The 23,579-nt window shown below is 38.0% G+C and overlaps 1 protein-coding gene across 3 annotated transcripts in view; it reads left to right on the top strand.

The window, feature by feature from the left end:
- Nucleotides 1-14,119: 14,119 nt before the first annotated feature.
- PTPRD (protein tyrosine phosphatase receptor type D) overlaps nt 14,120-23,579 on the top strand; it is a gene marked incomplete at both ends in the record, with an annotated part of 295,416 nt that continues 285,956 nt past the window's right edge. For all 3 annotated transcript variants that reach the window (XM_084278300.1, XM_084278299.1, XM_084278298.1), the window contains one exon: nt 14,120-14,204. In XM_084278300.1, the coding sequence (XP_084134426.1) occupies nt 14,120-14,204 (85 nt within the window). The remainder of the gene's footprint in view (nt 14,205-23,579) is intronic.

Here is a 23,579-nt window from a genome sequence, read left to right as displayed (position 1 = left end):
TGGTTTACGAGGGATGTTAGTGCTAAAGCTTTCTTTGGTATTTCTGTGTGGAAAAAGTAGGGACCACTGAGAGTAACAGCAATGATTATGTAGTTAAAAGGCTACTTAAAAAGAAAATGAAATATGAAACAAGAAAGTGTGTCAGATTGTTTTTTGACTGTAACTCTGTAATAAAATAGTTGCAGGACATCGAAACTGTGATAGAATTGTAGAATTAATTTAAATAATATTTAAAGGACTGGGAATGTGCACAATAATACCATATGCCAACAGTATCTATGTGACAGTCAGTATTGTATGAATTACTGTAATCGGTTTGATCATGTATTGTTCTAAAATTTGAATTTACATTTGTAAATTTATTCCAGTGGCAATTCTGTGCCGTGGTCTGAATTACTTTTGTAAAAATGGATTTTAAGTGTGAGGACTGGGTGTCAGCATAAGATTTTTTTTTTCCCTCAAGGAACTTCACGAGATCTCTCCACCTATTTGGAGAGGTTTAAAAAACCAAACAAACATAACAGAAAATTTGTTCGAACTCTTTGAGAAAGTCTTGCATTTCAGTTAGTATTTATATGTTGCTGGATACTAAATTCAATTCTAAGTCGGGTGTCTGTTTGGGCTGCTAAAGAAATGTGCCTGTTTGAGATCTTGGCCTGGTTATTTGCCTCTCTAGTAGCCTGTATAGTGTGGTGTTTCGGATTTAGTATGAGAATAATGTTGATAACACACTGACGGTTTTAGTTATTGCTAGGTAGTTGTAGTGTCTACACTAAGTCAAGGACTTTACAGCTTCTCACACCCTTCCCAGGTGCACAAGAAGCTGAGAGAGCCCAGCCAGGGCAGCTGACCCAGACAGGTCACAGCAATATTCCCTGTTGTATAATGTCATGCTCCATATATAACTGAGGAAGCTCGTTGGGATGCTTGGAGACAGAATGGGCATCAAGGTTTTTTTCACAGGTGGTGAGCAATTGCATTTGTGCATCATCACTATCATTACTACTACTACTATTACTCCTCCTCCTTCTACTACTACTAATATTATCTTCCTTTGTTATGCTATAAAATGTATTTATCTCTATATGGTGCTTAGGTACCTGCTGGGGTTAAATCATGGCAGAGCAGGACTGAAGCAATAAAGGCAGCTTTATAGATAAAAATGAACAAATTGATTACACCAATAAATTCCTGAGTCTGCAGAGAAAGCGTAGAGTGATCTCTCTATAGATAAATTCAAGCCAGCACTGTGCCCAGGTGGCTAAGAGGCCAACAGCATCCTGGCTTGTGTCAATAATAGTGTGGCCTGCAGGAGTAGGGAAGTGATTGTGCCCCCCCATACATGGCTCTGATGAGGCCATACCTTGAATACTGTGTTCAATTTTGGGCCCCTTGGTATATGAAAGACATTGAGGTAGTGGAGCATGTCTAAAGAAGGGTGGCAAAGATGGTGAAGGGTATAATGCAGAGGTCTTATAAGGAGTGGCTGAGGAAACTGGAGTTGTTTAGTCTGGAGGAAGCTGTGAGGAGACCTTATCACTCTCTACAATATATGAAAGGAAGTTGTAGTGAGTTAGGTGTGGGCCTTTTCTCCCAAGTGACAAGTGATAGGACAAGAGGAAACTGCCTCAAGTTGTGCCAGCAAGGTTTAGATTGGATATTAGGAAAAGTTTCTTCAGCAGAAGGGTTGTCAAGCATTGGAAGAGAGTGCTCGGGAAAGTAGAGTCACCATCCCTGTGGAAGTATTTGGAGACTTATAGATGCAGTGCTTAGCGACATGGCTTAATGGTTGGATTTGGTACTACTAGATTGGACTTTATGTTCTTAAATGTTTTTTCCAACATAAATAATTCTATGATCCTATTGTTCTAAGCCATCCTCCAAAATTCGATTAAACTTTGGTACTTTAATAAATAAGTATACATCTTCATCCAAGATACCAAGTAGACTCTGTCACAAAAGATTGGTTGGAATTTAGACTAGAAATTTGGGGCTTCTGTTACAACATTTCAAACAAAATAGTTTGATGTGAAGGGGCCTCTGTGCTATTACAATTGTTGTGACATGAAAAAATTAATATATATTTTCTTATATTCTGTGTATTTTAGATACGCTAAAAAGAAAAAAGAGAGGCATGAAAAAGAAAATGTGAATTAACAACAAATGTGGAAATAACGATTAGCATTTATGTGTCTGTTAGAAGACCTGACTTGCAAAAAATCAAAGTAATACTTGAAATATTTTTTTTTTTTGTTATGATTACAGAGTCCAGTGCTAATAACTAGAAAGTGATGGGAATTTTGTAGTGTAGGGTAAGTTAAGAGTGTGCACACTGGATGCATCAAAAGATACGGCAGACTCATGTACACGTACAGGAACAAGATTCCTTTTTTGAATTCTGTATTGTGCTTAAGACACAAAGCATATCTATGTCTTGCTTCTCCTTGTCTTTTAACCCATGACCTGCACGTATCTCAACATGCATCTTTAACCTTGTGCTGGCAACAGGGATGGATCTATTACATAATGGAGATGAGGGATGAAGAATTCTGGTTCTGGCTGTCACGGGTTTTGAGACTGCTTGGAAAACATCCTTACTTTATTTCATTTAATCAGATCGTTACTGTTATTCAAATTTAGAAATAATTAAATAAATTTTAAAAAAATCTTACTTCAATAATGTATATTCTAGCACTGGAGCTGAGGAAGCAATACAAACTAACACACCATTTCAACAGCTGAATGAGTTTATTCAGTAGAAAACCTTTTTTTTTTTTTTTTAAATTGATAGCGTGCTGCAGCATGCAGAGTAACAAGGAAAGGAAATATTTATAGTTTTTTTTCTCCTGACTTATGACCCTTGAAATTAAAAACTCTTTCCCCACCCCCTCATTTGCTGTTAACCCTCAGGAAAAATGAATCACTTTTCTTGGCAGAAATCAGTTTTAGCAAGATTAAGATGATGCAGCTGTCTTCAAAATACAATAATGCAGATAAAAGAGTCTGAAACATTAGCCAAAACTTAGACATACCCTCCCAAATTTGTTGGCCCTTTTACATAGACTGCTATTACGTAGCAAATTATGTAGAATATTTATATTGTGTAGCTTGCTTTACACCTTTTTACTTCTTTTACACCAAAGAATTATGGCTGGAAAGGGTTTTGAAAAACTTTTTGTTGACTAACGACAAGGTCCCTAAGTCATTCACAACTGTATACTTCAAATGAGGCTTTTCAAAATATTGAAAAATTGGTTACAGCTGGCTGCACACCCTGTCAGTTGAAAGTAAAACTCCCATACCAGTCATAACTAGAAATTCAATTTAGCTTATGCACAGGGAGAGCAACAAAACATAGTTTCTTTCCAAAGAGGCAACAGTGCAGTCAGAACTTCTACAGCTGCCTTTCATGCACTGATAATTAAAAAAAATCAAAACAAAATCCCTAACTGGAAAATATATACTCCCTTTATAATTACCTATTTCAAAGCTGTAATTGAGCATTTCATTATAAAGATGCTAATCAATCCAGAACAATACTCCTGGGACAGCACACACGTCCAGAGACATAATGGTTATAATAGAAATGCTGCAGAAACTTTCCTGGGTTATGATTAGTTGCTCAAGCATTTCTATTGTGAAAGATTAAACTCCCACAAGGTGTATTGCAGCGGTCCGTGTAGAACTTGAGGCTTATCTTCCAGGCTTATGATATACTGAAAAAATACTTTGTCATCAGTATAAATAAGCAGAATGCATTAATTTTAAAATAAATAAATAAGCTTTCTGGCATCTGGGCAGATTCTTAGGTAAAACAAATAACTCTGAGTAAAGGACACCAAGAGAGAAATTGTTTCTCTAGATTGTTTTGTTTTGGGGTTTTTAAAATTAATTTCGAAAGTATCATTATTTTGCAGCTTCCTCTATTTTTTTTTTATTCAGGTTTTCTCTGTGTGGGACAGTGCTAATGGCCCAGCAGGAATGGTTGAATCTTGAGCAACCACTGCCATTTACAGCCCTCTTTTTGTAGTGTAATTTGCACAGATCTTTTTTTTCAAAAGTCCATCAACCATGGCATCATGGCTGTTGAGACAGTGCTTGCTGGGGAAGCTGGGTCATGTCTGTCAACTGGGTGACAACTTTCTGGAGGGGGAGCACAGTAACTTTTATCTGCCTATGTTTAGGAAGCAGTGTTGTGGTAACATGTAAGCCAAGGCTGCTAACACAGAAAATTCCACAAAATTACACAGTATGTTTCCTCCAAATATTATAAATTGTTTTATTTCATGTTCTAATGAGAGAATTTAAATAAGCCCAGACTTCGAAAATTTAAAGTATTTTAATGAGACCATCAAGTTATAGTGTGCTTTCTCATAAGATACTGACTTTTGTCATCACAGCATATGGTTGTACCTTTGTTTTCTCAGACAAAATTTAAAAATGTTTTTTGATGAACTCTTAGTATTTCATTAGTTCTGGCTAAATCGGAAGAGGTTTAGTTGAAGGTAAGGCTCTTTAGTTTGAATGTCATAGCAGTATGTTTACAGACTACCACTTTCTGGCTAGACAGGAAGAAGCAGAAAAGAGACGAAAAACTCAGAAGTCCTGGAAGTCTTTATATATGAGGCATGTGTCTGAAAGGCAAACAGGTTGTTTCTTCTACCTTTTGATGCAAATTTGAACACTGCCAATCTGTCCTTTGTGTCACTGTGTGTGTGCATGTATGTATTTTTAAAACTTGCTGTGTAGATGTTGTGCTTTGCTTGTTATTAATTGCATTGCTTTGTCTTATAGCTGTATTATTTTTCTTTCTGATACTCAAATTATTAAAGACTGAGACTCTGAATAACAGCTCTAATCTAAAACACCATCTTTTGTGTTCTCAGCTATGTATTTTTTATAAAAGGTGACAAACATAATTAGGATAATAACCCCCTTTTTGTGTCCTATCTTCAGTCCTTTTTTTTTTTTTCTTTGTTATGCCTTTTGATTGCTCTTTTAGAAGACAGGCTATCAGTGGTGCCTGCAGTTTGGTTATTTCACCAATTATTGTTAAATATGACATTCTCTGTATAATCTTGTTGTGGACATACCTACCCTGTCCAATTGGTATCTGTGTTACCCTAATAGTTCCAAAGCTGTGTATAGAATAGCTCAAATTTATTGTTTCCATACCTTTTGTGAAAAAACTAGCATTTATTTTCACAGAATCACAGAATCACAAGGTCGGAAAAGACCTTTAAGATCATCAAGTCCAACCATTCCCATCCTATGCTAAACCATATCTCTAAGTACCTCATCTACCTTTTTTTTTCTTTTGTGCGAGTTGCACGTGTTTGTTCTTTCTTACTGAGAACTGACCAAAAGGGTTAAAAAAGAAGCTGAAGATTATGCAATGTCAACTGACAATTATGTTAGAAATTATCACTTTTTTTACTAAGGGCAACATGTTTGGAAGAGAGTAAAGTCACAGTTTTTCTTCAATATCAGCCCAAAAAGCGGAGTGCATGGGAAGTTGTCACAGGACTTAGATGTGAAAAGTACTTGCCGAAATGGTTCCCGAGAATGACATAAAACTAGTGAAGAATACATGGAAAATACACAATGCATTTTAGTCTATTCTGGCAGTCTAAAACAGAGCTGTAAAAAGATGAACTACAGGGATTTCTTCTTCTTGTCATATTCTAGTAGCTAAGACATTTGAGTGCCAGGTTGCCTGTATGAAACAATGTGAATGAAAGTTCTGGGTATAGAATAAGCACCACTTCAAAGCACAGAGAAAATCTTAACCTCAAAAACGAGAAGTGACTGCATGTATACTGATTAATGCTGTGTACAATCTCCAATTGTTAGATTGTTAAAAAAGTAATAGGTTTTCTTTCACCAAATCAAAAGAAGTCTGTGAAGATAAGACCTTTTTCTGCTTCTCGCTTTCCATTTGAAGGGGATTGAGGTACAGGTTCTATGAAGTACCAGAAATGACACTTGAAGTAGCCATTTTAAGCCACTTATTTCTAGTATTTACAGATAAAGATATAGTTTTTCTAATGCAGTCTTTAAAGAAAAACATATTTTGAACCATGCTGTCTGGCCTTAATAATGATTTTACATTTTTATTTGGTATCAAAAACTGTCTAATCAGTATTAGGTCACTAGTTTGGTATCTAGAAGTATGCCAAGTGGTATTTCCCTTAAGGAGGAAGCTTTTACAATAAAATATCTCTAGGCTTTAGTTGACTTTTAACTCTTTTTCAGAGTTCATAGCATTACTTATACCTTTTCTTTGAGAATAATAAAAAGTATCATATCTTACAAGTATATTTTGTAGTTCTCATCTTTTTTCCAAAAGAGGAACTGTGGGCAACTGTGTGCCATTATGCCACAGCTTGGTATGGGAAATGCATAGTGCTTTTATTGCTTCAGGAAGTTTTTGTACTTTATTATCAAATCATTTTATAATGCCAACTACTTTTGAAAAATAACCATTTCAGCTCTCCATCTCTTCCTCTAATATGATTGTATTGCCATCAGCAATGTTATAATAAAGTGCAGTCAGGCTAAACTAGCTGCAGCTGGATTACTGTCCTGCGTGTACTGCAAATTCACTGTCTCAGTCAGTCATGCTTCAATCTGATTAGGCAACAAGTATATTGGATAGTATTGAAACAAAACTATAAAGTAAAAATGAAAAAGAAAAGCCATAAAGGAAGAAATTGCAGAGTAATATAATAGAGAAAAGATGCCTTGCAATATTGAAGTCAGATTTGACCTGTTAGCTCCAGACTTGCAAATCTATTTCTAGCTTTATTTTAGTATCTGCAATACCTAGTATGCTTCAACCACACGATCCTAAAGTCACAGTCCAACCTTAATGTTCCACAATTTCTATCCTAAAAAGACACAAAAGAGGCAAGATTCTTCTGAAACAGAGGTGGATTTTTAGACATAAGCGGTGTTAGCAAGCCTGTATCATGTGTACAACAGTGGAGCTGTAGGATGATTCTCAGTGCTAGGTTGTCCACATACCTAGCTCTGGGAGGAAGCAAGCCAATAAAAGATACTGACTCTGACAACACTTGTGGTCCCAGAATTCAGCTGCTCATTGTGCAGTCTGGCTGTTCTCCTCGGGAGTGGTGCTTTTCTGTAAGTTTTGTAGCCCCTTTTTTGGGCGGTGTCTGATGAATATGCGGTGAATAGCCCAATGGCTTTATGAAGGTTTGGTATCTGGCTGACATGCTCATATGTTTATCCTAAGAGGTAGTAGACGTACAGCTCCAATGTTCCAGTCACACTATAGACAGCAAAAGAAGATGTTAACAAACTGTGCTTATTACAAGTGATTTGCTCTTCCATTATTTGTTCTTTTGAGACAAAAGACAAAGGCAAAAATTCGTTTGTGCTTTTGCATATAAATACTCATTGTATTTGTTCTTAAACCAGACTTCAGAGTTTAACAATTCCAGTCAGCCTGCTGATGAAAGTCAGACTTTCTGTTTTCCAGGCTAGTGTTTACATTTTCTAACTGCAGAAAAATAGATCTTCTACAACCTCGTTGAGGGTTTCACCCTGTTTCTCTTTTGTGGTTGGAGAAAGAGTATAATAATGCAGATGAGCCAAGATCCTTCCTTCCTTCCTTCCTTCCTTCCTTCCTTCCTTCCTTCCTTCCTTCCTTCCTTCCTTCCTTCCTTCCTTCCTTCCTTCCTTCCTTCCTTCCTTCCTTCCTTCCTTCCTTCCTTCCTTCCTTCCTTCCTTCCTTCCTTCCTTCCTTCCTTCCTTCCTTCCTTCCTTCCTTCCTTCCTTCCTTCCTTCCTTCCTTCCTTCCTTCCTTCCTTCCTTCCTTCCTTCCTTCCTTCCTTCCTTCCTTCCTTCCTTCCTTCCTTCCTTCCTTCCTTCCTTCCTTCCTTCCTTCCTTCCTTCCTTCCTTCCTTCCTTCCTTCCTTCCTTCCTTCCTTCCTTCCTTCCTTCCTTCCTTCCTTCCTTCCTTCCTTCCTTCCTTCCTTCCTTCCTTCCTTCCTTCCTTCCTTCCTTCCTTCCTTCCTTCCTTCCTTCCTTCCTTCCTTCCTTCCTTCCTTCCTTCCTTCCTTCCTTCCTTCCTTCCTTCCTTCCTTCCTTCCTTCCTTCCTTCCTTCCTTCCTTCCTTCCTTCCTTCCTTCCTTCCTTCCTTCCTTCCTTCCTTCCTTCCTTCCTTCCTTCCTTCCTTCCTTCCTTCCTTCCTTCCTTCCTTCCTTCCTTCCTTCCTTCCTTCCTTCCTTCCTTCCTTCCTTCCTTCCTTCCTTCCTTCCTTCCTTCCTTCCTTCCTTCCTTCCTTCCTTCCTTCCTTCCTTCCTTCCTTCCTTCCTTCCTTCCTTCCTTCCTCCCTCCCTCCCTCCCTCCCTCCCTCCCTCCCTCCCTCCCTCCCTCCCTCCCTCCCTCCCTCCCTCCCTCCCTCCCTTCCTTCCTTCCTCCCTCCCTCCCTCCCTCCCTCCCTCCCTCCCCTCCCCTCCCCTCCCCTAGTTATGTGCATGGTTCTTGGGTTACAGGATTCAAGACAATTTCTGTTTCTCAGGCAAGAAGTCCATCTTACTAGAAGATGTTTCATTTGTCCACTTAATCTGTTATCAGTGACTCTGTAAGACAGTTTAAATTCTTGCTACAGATTCTCAACAGTATATTGCTTTAATATGCATTGACAGCATTGTATGTTTTTCTCCTCTAGCAAGACTATTTTCATCTCACCAATTCAGCTATTGCCAGCAAAATACTTTTTGCTTGATCTATTATTTGGGAGGCACAAAGTTAAGTATGTAGAACGCTCTAGTGAATTAGTTGTGCGCCATGAATAAGAAAAGTTCTTATAATCTGTAGCAGTAACTAAGTTGGTAGTAGTTTGAGAAGCATTGAGATTATGTTACGGTTTACAAACTGTCATTTTCTAATTGATACTTGCTGATGTAGAATGAAACTATTGAAAGATCAGCCTCATGGTTTTCTGTGTGAGGTTTAAGATTACATATCAACATTAGTATTTCTGTAAATAAAAAAAGTTAAAAATTTTAACAACTTTCTATATGAGAATAACAACCCTGTGATGTGATTTTTACTGGATTTTGCTGTCATTCAGTTAATTTATTTAGTATTTTAATTTCATTTATCTATGTATTTCTTCAGTTTTTTGAAAATCAGTTACCGGTTTTGCATGGTAATAGAAGAATCCTTGCTGAAGTCTCAAATAGAATTGCAATGTAGAATGAGATTTAATATATTAATTTGTTTAATATTTGCAAAATTCCAGCTGTCAGTGCACCTCAGTCATGCTTTCATAGTGATACTGTTCAAAGACCTGCCTGAGCTCAGAAGCCTGCTGTTACAGAGCGGGTGCTCACTCTTGCTGGAATGCTGTAATAGAGAAATTCAGGAATAATGGAGGAGCTTTAAGTTGTATTGTTGTCTGGGGACTCATAAAACTAAGCCTTACTCAACAGTGTTGTCCTAAATTTCCTTAATCATATGTTTGCATTTCGGCTTTTTTAAGAATTAAACCAGAATGTAGCATGGAACTTCTCCAGCAGGTCAACTATGAAAATTTTTGTGATGCTTAATCACAGAATCATAGAATCATAGAATGGTCTGGGTTGGAAGGGACCCCAAGGATCAGAGAGTTCCAATCCCCCTGCCACAGGCAGGGCCACCAACCTTAGGCCTGGATCTACACAAAGTTGCCCAGGGGCCCCATCCAACCTGGCCCTGAACACCTCCAGGGACGGGGCATCCACCACATCTCTGGGCGGCCTGTTCCAGCACCTCACCACTCTCTCTGTAAAAAACGTCCCCCTAATATCTAATCTAAACCTTCCTTCCTTTAGCTTTAATCCATTCCCCCTTGTCTTGCCATTGTCTACCCTTTATTCCCCTCCTGTTTCTCTGCTTCTTTCAGGTACTGGAAGGCTGCAGTGATGTCCCCCTGCAGCCTTCTCTTCTCTAGGTTGAACAAGCCCAGCTCTCTCAGCCTCTCTTTATAGGGGAGGTGCTCTAGCTCTCTAATCATCTTTGTGACCCTCCTCTGAACCCTTTGCAACAGTTCTACATCTTTCTTTCATTGAGGGGCCCCCAATTAATCAATATTTATTAATCAATGATAAGAGCAAGGTAAATCTAAAACTTCTGACGGTTTTCCTCACTGCTTTAGAAAATGCATTTAATTCCCTTTAAATGACTTTGTTAGGCCCAGAAGTATTTCTGAATGGATTTTGGTTAAATAGCTTATAAGTATTAATTCTAAGCATTTTTCTTATTCCTTCTGGTAATAATTCAGCTGTCAGTCAGGTTTCCTTGCTGCCAAGATTTATCTGTGAAATCTGTTTATTTTCTTTAAGGAGGGATTTTGGTTTATATGCAAAGATGTGAAGTATTGGCCCTTTTCCTGTGATATTTCTCTTACTCTTTCAAATTTTTTTTGCATCTCTTCACTTGCATTTTTGTCTTAGAAATCTATGTTTCAGGAATGGATATAATCTAGAATTGTTGTAATGAATGAAGTGTAGAAACAGGACATCAACACAGTCTTCCATTTCAGTTTTTGTCTACCATTTCTTCTTAGAAAAGCACTGTTGTTTTGCAAATCTAAGATGTACTCAGTTGTTGACTCCTAAATCCTTATGGCAGACCAAAGGTGGTTGTGAACTAAAATCCTCTCTCTGAACAATTTCAAACTTTAGAAAAGTTGAATTAGAAATACTATTTGTGCAATAGCACAATTGAGCTCCTATATCTTCACATTCCTGTATTCCAAAATTTTATAACTTATTGGGATTTCCCATATGTGTCCCTACATCTGCTATGACATCTCTTTTTTATGTGTTCAAGATTATTCTGAGGGCTCTTGCATGCTGTGCTAAATTTCTCTTTCTTGAGTCATCATGCATTTACATACACATGCAGACACGGGAAAGCAAGCAAATAAATAAAATTAGTATTTACTTTTTGGTTTTGGTTTTAAGATTTGCCTCCAGGTAGGCATTTTCTGTAACTTTAACTGTGTTGGAGCAGGGAACATCTCCTCCTGAGTACTGTGTTAAAACCTAGAAAATAATTTTTGATACGGAAGTCAACAGACTGCAGGGAAGTAGGGTAGTTCAGTGTTTAGATGTTTTATTCACTCAGGTGATACTTTTGAGGGTAATTGATATGTGTGTCCATGCCCTGGTGTCATCACCTCCTCTTCAGCTGAGGAGGATCCTTTTGTGTCTGCACTTAAGAGTTTGGGGGCTGGACATGTCCGTTTTTACTGATCTTACTGTTAGATACCACTAATCACAGAAAATCTATCCTATTATTTACACATGTGCTAATCATAGATATATTACCTAGCTTCACCCTTTGGCTTTCACCCTTGTATTAACAATTCTTTTGTCTGGGCAAAGAGGCAAAAATAGCTGTTGTGGAAGAAATTATTCATTAGTAGCTCTTTTAGAGATCTTGCAAGAGTCAGTTTTGACGATTTAATACAGCAGCTACACAGTACTTATACAAAAATAAACTTTTTTATTAAAGCTTCACAAAGAGAGGTTTTATCAAATAGCTGTTGATCTCTCTAGCTATTTTGATCAGTATTCTGTGGAGGAGAAGTCTCATCTTTCTGTACTGACACATGCTCTGACTTTGCTGGCCCTGTGTGGTGCCAGGAGTTGGGCTTGATGTTCCTTATGGGTTCCTTCCAACTCAGGGTATTCTATGATTCTATGACTGTCTCTTGGCTTGCTTCTCTCTATTCTTACCAGCCGTCATCTGGATGCCCTCACTAACAGTGTATTTTAAACTCACTTGAAAAAGCACCCAAGCAGCATCTCTTTTCAAGTCCTTCTGTTTACTGGACCTAAAATACCAGAAGTTAGCTATGGAGGCATAAGCAGGTAAAGAGAGAAAATAACAGGCAAAGGATCTCCTGGAAACCTTAATGTGGTCTTCAGGTTAGCTAACAGCATGACACTCAGAAGCAGCAAAGGAAGTTAGTAGTGAGGGGTTTTGTTTTTATGAATATAACCTTCAGAGACAGGGAGTACAATATTCTTAAGTGCTTGTATGTGCATTTAGAGCAAGAGAATGGAATAAGGTTTGTAATAAAAAATAAATTAAAAAAAAATAAAAGGTCCTTTTTCATCTTAACCTTTTCTTTGCCAGATCGAGTGATCCATCCTGTCATTTGTAGAGAGCTTGTAGAGGAGAACAGCATATTCACCTATCAGGATCATGAGACTTTTAAAATTCTTTTTTTTCCCCAAACAGATAATAATATTTCTTTTATATTAGATAACACATTTAGTATTTTGTTGGGATTGTTTGGAATGTGTGAAAAGAATCTCCAGTGCCTTGTGAAAACAGTTGTGTAAAACAAGGATCTTTTGTGGTCACCTTCTTTTTTCCTCCTCTGCTCTCCTTACTAATTATTAGTATTGTTTCCTCTCCACTTCCTCCACTGCTAAGGGGAGCAGTTTATGGTTCAGACACAAAGCTTAGTGCCCATTACATTTCTGCCATTCACCTTCACACATCACCTATAAGTTTGTGTTCCAAGAAAAACATAGTTTTGTCTACAAGTGCGAAGCATTTGGAGATGGTTCAGGGCTCCCTTCTAAGTCCTGCAGTCAAGAAGAAACAAAATCAAAATCCTCCATTCCTTGAAAGTACTTTTCATGCATCTCCATCTTTGTGATAACATTGGAATCATTATGTAGCAGTTGGCTCTGATATGCTTGCACAGACACAAATTGTGTCCGACAGGACTGATGTCTCATGGACTTTGCTGTCATTTGAAATACTGGCATGAGGATGGTAGCAATGAAAGGGGGGAGCTGGTGCCTTCAGCACTTTGCCCGTGAAGATTTCTTGGGTTTGTAGTTTCTGATGGCAGTTACCGATTCAAAAGATAGTTTTACGAAAGAGATTCATAACAACCATAGATTTCTAACAGCTCCTCATGTCTTTTCTTCTTCCTTGAGTAGATTCTTTGAGCATCTCACTGTACTGTAAAACATGCTCTTTATGCCATCCACCAATCTGTAAGATCTACCTAGTGGAAGTGTAATTGGTATAAATTTTTCTCAGACATTTTGGTTTTTATCTTCACTGCATGGAGAAAACTTGTGTGGTAATGAAAAAGGTAGTATTGAGCTTGCAAAAAATTTGTTTGTTGCAGACACTTTGAAAAGTAAAATTGCATTTCAGAGTTATTTTAGTGACAACATCAGGCTATTTGGGGATGTCTCTAGTGGCCTTGTGAGAGGAAAAAGACATTTTTATGTTCCTTAGTTTCTGGTATTGCTCAGGTGTGGTAAATTTGGACAAGAACAAGACTGTTTTTTTAAGACAAGTACTTGAGCAATAGTGATTCCAGCATATCATATTCAATTACACTTCATAATAAATGAGATGGATTGAATTGGAATTTCAGCCCTTTATTTGGTGCCAGATTCCTGTTTTTCTGTTAGGCATATTTCAGATACGTAGCAGAAATCACAACAGGAATTTTAACCTTTGAATGCTGTTGAACTATGAAGTATGCTAGCATTTGATGTTTAGCTTTAAGAACACCTCACAAAGCAGATTTTGCTGTGTTATTCTTACCAGATGTCAGGGCATCAGCTACCAGTATGCTGCTTGCAAGTGGACTTGTTCTAGGTACATGGAAAATGTTTGGAACATTAATATTCCAGTGATGTATTATACTTCATTAATGATGACAGTTCTTCTAATTCAGAAGGTGCTGTTGACTACAACAAAAGATCCAGGTGGTCACAAATGCTTGATAATGGTGGAAAAGGGGCAATGAGATATATGTTGAAATGATGCTAACATACACTGTAGTTTGTATCTTTTGGTATATGCCAGTAATGTGACACAAATCATGATACTTACCATTTTGTGTTTTAAAATTGTTTTGCCTCAAATTGTAAATGCTTAGAAAAAACCCAAACCAAACCAACAGAACAAACAAAAAACCCAGACAAGCTCTGCCTTATTCTTGCTAACTGTTTTTTCTCTTTTTCTTTTCTGCTCCACAGGCTCTGAAAATACTTCATCTGAAATTTCAGACCGGACAGACTCACAGTAGCTTCTAAGCCAGTGAGAACAAGGCTGCCAAAGCATGCTGGTGCCAAGCTGTCAGATGATGCACGTAGTCAGGCCAATGGTGGTGCTCCTGTGCTTGCTACTCAATGCTGATGCTGAAAGTAAGCTTATTATTCATTTCTGTTTAGATCTTGGCCATGAGGAACAATTTTGTTTTCAGCTGGTGGTTACTAAGGGTCTCGGAATGAGTCTCCTTTTGAGTAATTCCTAAAACACTGCGAGGTCTGCTCTGGATCACAGCCAGTATTTGAAAAGGATTATTTATGCAGCTTCCTTACTATTTTTCTTCTTAATGCGCCTTTTCTTAAGCAACTAATGGTTCCCTCTACAATGGTGGAGATGTAGTCAAAACAAACGTACGTAGTCAAAACAAAGACCAACCTTGCTTCCCAGACATTAGTCAAATCCCTTAGACATCTGTCATTCTTTGAATAGTTCTTCTTAAATTTGGGTTGTTTTCTTAAAAAAAAACCCACAAACAAACACAAAATAAAATAAAGACACCACTCCTCAGTTAATATCCAGTCCAATTAAAATTCCAGGCCCTTTGTAACTGCCACAACAGCTGTTCTAATGTATTACTTCTGACAGCTGTCACAGGGTACAGTATCCAAACAAATGAAGCAGAACTGATAACTTAGTGGTTGGCCTAAATGTGTGACAATTCAGTGAGGAAAGACACCTATGTTTACTTGTACTGAGGGGAAACTGTTGGATTTTGGTCAATTAGTTTACCTATTAATGGGAAGATAATATCTTCTTTTTAATTACGAGACCATTAGGTCTGCCTTGTTTACATGTGTTCCTTCTCCCAGCTGTCCTGTGGCTTCTTGCAGAAGTAATGTGCAAATGAGAAAAGCCATTTGCTTTCCACCTGTTGACCCACAGGTTTACTACAAGCTGACTGTTATGTTTGCTACAGGCTGACTGTTAAGACTCAAAATTCATGGGTATTTTCCTATGGAATACTCCTGATGATGTGCATACACATCACCAATCAATAATTTTGTTCCAGCTCTGATTTTCAAAGATTTTTTTTTGTTATTTCACACATCTGTGTAAAATAAAGGAAAGGTTGAACCAAGTAGGAACACACGAACTAGCATCAGTAAAGTTAGATAAGTCAGTTTTCTGTGAAGGCACATGGAAGAGTTCCTTATTACACTCTACATATACTAAATTACAACAATGAAATAAATCCATAATCTTTCCATGTGTACATATAATGTGACTTCCTGTTTTTACCTGTAGCTCTATAGAAGCAAAGTAAATTTAAAAAAAAAAAAAGTTAAAAAAAAGTACAAAATATATCTGTTGGTTGATTACTGACTGCTTCCAGGAAGATAGTGACCAGCTGGGATGATTGTGTCTAAGGTGAAGCCAAGGACAACTTAACACTTTAGCCAGCAAATAATTAATTGGCAAATGGGCCCGCATGTTGGATATTCCTGCAGTTTTAATATACCATCTATCTTAAAAGTAAATTCTGTGCTGGGTAAATGTAGATTTTCAGGAATCTTGTATGCCTTTTCTGCTTCAGTTAATGGAATGCCCAAAGTCTTGTGAGCAAGTGGTAGTGAATTTTGATTTTGTTAGCCCCAGTTGACTAGCAATTTGCAAAAGACAGTCAAACCCTAAAAACTTGTTTGTTAGTCCTGTATTTGTGAGAAAAGCATATTGTTTCTGTAATCATATTATATTAAACAGAAGGTTTTAAATACCATGAAACAAAATTTTCCTCTCTACTCTGCCCTAGTCAGGCCCCACCTGGAGTATTGCGTCCAGTTCTGGGCTCCCTGGTATAAAAAACCCAGGAATCTCCTGGAGAGAGTCCAGCAGAGGGCTACGAAGATGATTAAAGGACTGGAGCATCTCCCCTATGAGGAAAGGCTGAAAGAACTGGGGCTGTTCAGCCTTTAGAAAAGAAGACTGATAGGGGATCTTATTAATGTTTATAAACATCTTAAGTGTGGGACACAGGGGAGAAATAGCCAGTCTTTTTTCAATGGTCTGTGGGGAGAGGACAAGGGGCAATGGCCTCAAGTTGGAGCACAAGAATTTCCAAACCAATATGTGGAAGAACTTTTTCTCAGTGAGGGTGACAGAGCCCTGGGACAGGCTGCCCAGGGGGACTGTGGAGTCTCCATCTCTGGAGATATTCAAGATCCATCTGGACAGCTGCTTGTGCATCCTGTCCTAGGGAGCCTGCTCTGGCAGGGGAGTTGGACCTGATGATCACTTGAGGACACTTTAAACCCCAATGATTATGTGTTTCTGTGAAAAGAGAAGTCAGCTCTTAGCCTTTCCTGGCTAGAGCTAGGAGGACTTCATGTTGTTACTAGAATCTATGAAGTGTCAAATGCAGAGTGAAGGTTGCAAGGTGCAAAAAGATCAGGAGTTACTCTCGGTGAAACCAGCCTGGACAATAAAAGGCAATTTTAAACTAAGAAAGAGTGAAAATTATGGGTTTATGGATAAGTAGTGTTTTCAAAGGCAGGTTATTAATGATCAGATTCTTTACAGAACTACTGTATTACTGTGACTGGAGAACAAAGCAAAGGTCTTTTCAAAGTAATAGATTATTTATTTGGTTTTTTCTGTTCCTTTCACACACTGGTTTATACCACACTGTCATATTACATGATTATTAATAGTTTCATGTGGTTATGTTAACAGATAATATGACAGGAGTGCTGTTAGTGTAGGTTGGAAACAGCTAAACACTATTGATCATCTTTCACAAATGCACAAATCTGCTGAGTTTTGTGCTGGAGAAACTCACAAAAACTATAGGTATATGGATTTGTATATTTGTCTTTGTAATTAGTAGGTATTACTATACAGAGTTAAAAGAATAGAACGTAGGGAAATACAGTATCTTCTTGGAGGAATTATAAGGTTTTAATATCTATGTTTATTACATGTTAATTACAATTTTAAAATACTCAGAAATAAAACCAAACCAAACAACCTGCCCCCCCCCCAAAAAAAAAAAACAAAAACAACAACAAAAAACCCCAGGAAATTAAATGATCAAACTAAAAAAACATTGAAAATTATTGCAAGAATTTTGGAACTAAGGTATAATGGAATAATAATTTAATTAATTATTTTCTTCTTTAAAAGAAATACAGATGCAGCCAAGATTTCAGGTCAGTGTCTGTTAAGACATTCTAGGACTGCAGATAAGCAGACAATTACGCTAAGAAGTGATTGGCTACGTATCTCTGGTTTTACTGTTTCTATAATTAAGAGAGAATTATCTTTTAGCTTTGCAAGAGAAGTGCAGTTTCTTACTTGATCATTTAAACATAGTGTTGATTTGTTTAGAATTTTGAAAGCTCTATTTTTGTTGGTCTTTCCTGATGGTTCTTTTGTTGTCATCAAGTTTTTGCTGTATGGGTAATGGTTCTGTGAAACACAAAAAGTGAGGGAGTTCTTACATGCAGCAGGTGAATATGAAATGATCACTTCAAGTGGCCGGGCATCTATCTAGTCTGGCTAGCTCTTACGGGAAAAGCTTTCTCTTTTGATGTTACCTTTATTTTCTGCTTATTACTAGTAAAAGGTGTGACAGAAGATATTGTGCAAATGCCCACAGTTTGTATAAATTGACATAAACATTTTTTACAAGGCGGCACAATACACAATTGAAACTGATTTTTCAGCTTCATACATCCTTCCCGCTATTCTTTTCCTTTCCAAGGAATTATAGAAAGGAATGAGAAAAATCTAATGTAATATTTTGCTCACTCGCACTGATTTGGTTTAAATTTCAGCTAAGAGGTTGTGATACACCTAACACAAGTCAAAGTGACTTGTGATTATTAGATTTCAGTTCGATGTCTCGTGTATTCTAGTCAGATTTGATGGTTTCATTCCCTTTGTAATATAGTGCTGAGTACTGTATTCTTCTGTTTCTTAGGTTAAGAGAATAAAGAAAACGACTATAATTGTAAAGTGATTAATTTGCACTCACCTTTAAGTTGCATAAATATTTATATATTTATATGTAAATTGTATACATTATGGAGTATGAATTCAGTCCTATGCCATGTACGTATTTGTATGGCTCCGCATAATGCTGTGTTAAATGCTGTGAGTTGTAAATGAATTGGGTTTTGTTTTACCAGTCTAAAAGAGGAGCTCTTTGAGAGTCAGTAACATTTTACTGTTACACATAGTACTTTGTTTATTTGGAAGATATGTTAAATTTCCACAAGACAAATTTGCCCAGGACAATTTCCTCTTTGTACAGCTCTTTGTAACAGGGTCTTAGACCTTAGTGTTGTCCAGGGCTCTTCTTGAACTTCTTTACAAACAGTTGGCAGGACTACATTATTTCCTTTCAGTGGGGAGAAGACACAAAAGGTGAGACAAGGGGAGAAAACATTTTTCTGTTTTTCTCTGTCACCATGGAAAGGCCATGTCTTCCTTTTTTTTTTTTTTTTTTTTAATTGTTATTTTCAGTTACTAGCTCCAAAATACTATAGAAGAGAAGATGTATCCTGACATGGGCACTGTATTCTTTCCAGAGTAGTTGGAAATGGATAAGGAGCTCTTATTCTTTCAGTCTGAGTGTGAAATCACTATGACTGGGATCCGAGTAGCAGGCTCACTCATGCTTTTGAAGAGATTCACAGTCCTTAGTACTTCTTTTCACATACTACCCTTATGGCAGATGGAGGGAATTGAGATACCTTTGTTTCTCTCCATCATTACAAAATACATCAAACTCACAAATGTGGTGGCATGGGCTGGTAAAAACTCCTGTGGTCACCTCTCAAAGGCATCAAGGATAGAAATGCGAAAAAACCCTTTCCTGGTGGATTGCATGAGTGCAATATGTGTGCAATCAAGATTTGATTCTTACTGCCGCTGCACAAACAGAACTTGTACTTGACTGGGAAAAGCAAGCAAAATTGAAAAGCAGCAAAAATTACCTTTACTCTTTTACCTTTTATTGCTAGTAAAATGAACTGCTGCTTGTAAGCATAAGTAGTGAAAAATCTTGAGGACTATGTTTTTTTCTTTAAGTTGCCTCCATTTGTGTTTGGCATTTGTAGCTTCTATACACTTTGTGAGAGGATGTAACAGAATTTTTTTTGTAAAGAAAATGTTGAGCCATCTTGTTTGTAGAAGGATAGTCTGCTAGTTCACAGTGTTTATTGTTGACCATTGTAGATGGCAGGTGTGTTAAGGCAATGCTTCTCTACATCTATGGGAAAATTAATAACATTGCATTGTTTATTATAGGAAAAGTACTGCTTTTTTCATGTTTTGTAAATGGGCAGGCAGAAGACTAAATCCCTAGACTTCTTATGCAGGTTCATCTTATAACAAGAAGTATTTATGTTTCAGATACTCTTACATACCAAATTTGCTTTCAAACTATAGAATATTACCTCTTTTTGACCTCTATAATAATGATCTGTCAAGTTAATTGTTGAGCTCAAAGAAATGTATAAAATATAAAATGCTTTAAAGTGGTTATTTATGGTCTTTCCTAGTATCCTACTTTTTGAAACTGAAGACTTAATTTGTATTAACAGTATCATTGAATCACAGAATGTTTTGGGTTGGAAGGAACCTCAAAAGGTGATCTAGTTCCAACCCCTCTGTCATGTGTAGGAACACCCTCACAAGATCAGCTTGCCCAAAGCCCCATCTAACTTTGCCTTAAATGCTTCCAGGGGTGGGGCTTCCACAACTTCTCTCTGGGCAACTAGTTCCAGTGCCCTCAGAATAAGGAATTTCTTCCTAATATCTAACCTAAACCTACCCTCTTTCAGCTAGAAACCATTGCCCATTGTCCTGTCACTGCCGTCCCTGGTGAACAGCCGCTCTCCCACTTTCCTGTATGATCCCTTTAAGAACTGGTAGGTCGCAATTAGATCTCCCCGGAGCCTTCGCTTCTCCAGAATGAACAAGCCTAACTGTCGCAGCCCATCTTAATTGGAGAGGTGCTCCAACTCCTTGATCATCTTCACGGCCCTCCTCTGGACTCGCTCCAACAGCTCTATGTCTTCCTGTACTGAGGACCCCAGAGCTGGATGCAGTACTCCCAGTGGGGTGCCACGAGAGCAGAGAAGAGGGGCAGAATCATCATCCTCAACCTGTTGGCCAGACTGTTCTTAATGCAACCCAGGACATGGTGGGCTTTCTGAGCTGCTGGTGCACATGGCCAGCTCATGCTGAGCTTGTCATCGATCTGCAACACTAGATCCTACTCCTCTGGGCTTTTCTCAATCTATTCTCCACCCACCCTGTAGCTGTGCTTTGAATTGCACGGACACACATGCAGGACCTTGCACTTGTCCTTGTGGAACTTCATGCAATTTGCATGGGCCTATCTGTCTAGACTGTCAGGGTCCCTCTGGATGGCATTTCCTCCCTCCAGCATGTTGATCTCACCACACAGTTTGGTGTCATTGGCAAACTTGCTGGGGGTGCACTTGATCCCACAATAGAATAGATACAGAAAGAAGTAATTTTCTGCAGATGTGCTGCAATCTGCATTTTGGTAATTAAATGGATTCTCAAAGCACATATCCTCTTCCTTCTCCACCCCGAGGAAGGACCGGTCACTAGCACTTCCAAATGCCCTGCTGCATTTCTGTAACTTTATCTCTTTAATACTTTCCTTCACTCTTGGTTATATAGCTTCTGCTGTGGCATTTTTCTTTTGCTGATTCTTTTTAGATGCCTTTTTAGAAGGGAAGCCACAATTCTTTTTTTCATTCAGTAGAAGTGGTTGCAGCTGACTGTAAAAAGACAAACAGAAACACTAACCATAAACAATACATTTATTATATATTGCCAATTGTTTGAAAAGTAAAGAATGCTTAGTTCATTCTCTGGCTCCTGATATATATGTGTCACTTAACATCATGCTGTTTTAACAGTAAAGTCTTCATGATCTTCTCCACAGTGGGACTGGGGAGAGCAAAACTTGGTGCCGACAAGAAAGTGATTACTTTCAACAGATGTTGGGGTGATATAGAGAAACTCTTTTTTAAATAGGACCTAAAGACAGTAATTCAGAATTAGTGAAATCAAACAGAAGACAGCTATTTTTCCACTGTTTTTTTTCCCCCTTGTTCTATTTATATCATTTTAAAGAATACGTTTTTTTCCCTGCCATTCTTCTTCGCCTTTAAAATATTTTACATTCTTTGACAAGTTGAATGATACATATATCATTCAGTATGCATTGAAATTTTTGTTTCTAAGCACTTGTGCACAACACTAAACTAAATAGATCTTCTGAAGTAATTGTCTTAAGGTAAGTCTTGCAATTTACATGGATTACACAAAACACCCCCATCCAACCTATTCCAGAAGAAGTTGCTTACTTTTTTGTATGTGCACCTAATTTTCTGTCATATTAGATGTAGATTTAAACTCTGATGTCTTTAAAGAGATTATTTCAATTATTTCAATTATTGCTTTCAATTATGGGCAGTAGCAAGAACTGTAAAATCCAACGATAAAATCTTTCTGTCCTTTATTGGTAATTTTTTTCAGTATCATCTATCTTTGTAGCTTAGTGCTGAAAGCATCCTTTTAGTGTAAGATACAGCACTTTGTTTGCATTGCTATTTCTTTTAATAATAGTGAGGCATGCAAGAGAGTCTAACCATGGACTACCTTTTTGGGGGACACCCTCCCCCACCCCCCCCCGAATTCACACAACCCCAAACCAACCATCCCACAAGCCTTTCTATTTTATTTTATATTCTTTCCTCAGGAACTTTTATATTTTCTCTGCAGTTCAATCCTAGGACACTTTCCAGCTGATTTTAAAAAAAAATGGTATTTAGTATTGTGAGAGTAATTTTATATTGCACTTGTTAAATATGATATTAAAATGCGTCATGTAAATCACCCATCAGTTTGCAAAAGTTCTAAACCTTAGAGAAAAGTAGGACAGCTAGTTATACCAAACCATTCTAGTTGTATTTATTTTTCTCTACAGGAAAGTGAAGGCTGAAGAGTGTTTATAAAACCAGAGTGTTTATAAATCCAGGGCCTCCAGTCTTTCCAAATACCAAGAAGTCTAGATAAGGGAGCTGTATTTTAATGGATGAACAGAGTTGGACAAAACCACATTATTTAGATTAATGTCAACCGTTAACAGAACATGTTTCTGGAGAAACTTCAGTATGGGTAACTATCTCACTGTGTGCAGTTACTTCCCTGCAGCATCAGCAATGACCACTGGCAGATAAAGGAATGTGGGTCATTAATATTCCCTTGTCAGAACTGGCAGTGAATTCCAATGTGGCTGTGTTTGCTAGATTGCTTAAGAACATGTCTACATACATTAAAAGTTTACTAAAAGTGTGTATCATAGTCCTAATATAGGAACAATTTTTAGGGAAAAAGAAAGGAGAAATATCAATATAGAAATTATAATGTGGGTTGTTTTTTTTTGGGGGGGTGGAGAGTGGGTTAGGTTATATTCACACAGCACAACAACTGCTGTGATAGTTTAAAATACTTTCAATTTTCTTATATGTTCACCTTATCTGAGGTTTAGCCCTCAGTAGATGTGTCCTGGTTTGTTGTTTGTGTTTTTTCCCCTTCCTTTGCTGTCCCAACAAACTGTCCAACCCATGAGTGTAGCCTTTGTCTTCCTATTCTCCTCCCCATCCTATCAGGGAGGAGGGGTGAGGGAGCTGTGCGTGGTGCTCAGCTGCTGTCTAGGCCTGAACCAGGACAGGCTGAACTGGAGATAGAATCTTGATGAGCAGCATCTTTTTCCATTAGGGAAGTCACAAAAATCGCAGAATATATAGGAAAATCACCATTCACTTTTCTTTCCACACTATCAGAAAAACATCTTCTTCCAAATTATTGATGTGTAGGAGCTTTCTGTCTTAAATAGTGTCTGCCTGAAGTTACATTTATTCAAAATAGGTGGGGTGGGGTTTTTTTTGTTTGTGATTTTTTTGTTTGTTTGTTTGTTTAATTTAATCCTTGTGAATCACAGAGTGTTAGGAGTTGGGAGGGACCTGAAAAGATCGTCTAGTCCAAACCCCTGCCAGAGCAGGATCACCTAGACTAATTCACACAGGAACACATCCAGATGGGTTTTGAATTTCTCCAGAAAGGGAGACTCCATAACCTCTCTCAGCATCCTGTTCTAGTGCTCAGTTACCCTCACAGTGAAAAAGTTCCTCCATGTCTTCACATGAAACTTCCTGTTCTCCAGCATGTACCCATTGCCCCTTGCCCTATCACTGGCCATCACTGAGAAGACCCTCGCTCTGTCCTCCTGACTCTCGCACTTCACTTATTTATAGACATTAATGAGGTCACCCCTCAGTCTCCTCCAAGCTAAAGAGACCCAGCTACCTCAGCCTCTCCTCGTAAGGAAGGTGTTCCACTCCCTTAATCATCTTGGTGACCCTGCGCTGGACTATTTCAGGAGCTCTATGTCCTTCTTGAACTGAGGGAGCCAGAACTGGACA

Source organism: Gallinula chloropus (genome assembly GCF_964237585.1).
Source record: "Gallinula chloropus genome assembly, chromosome: Z".
NCBI lineage: Eukaryota > Metazoa > Chordata > Aves > Gruiformes > Rallidae > Gallinula > Gallinula chloropus.
The sequence above is the reverse complement of the archived record's forward strand: the minus strand, read 5'-3'. Positions and strand labels throughout refer to the sequence as shown.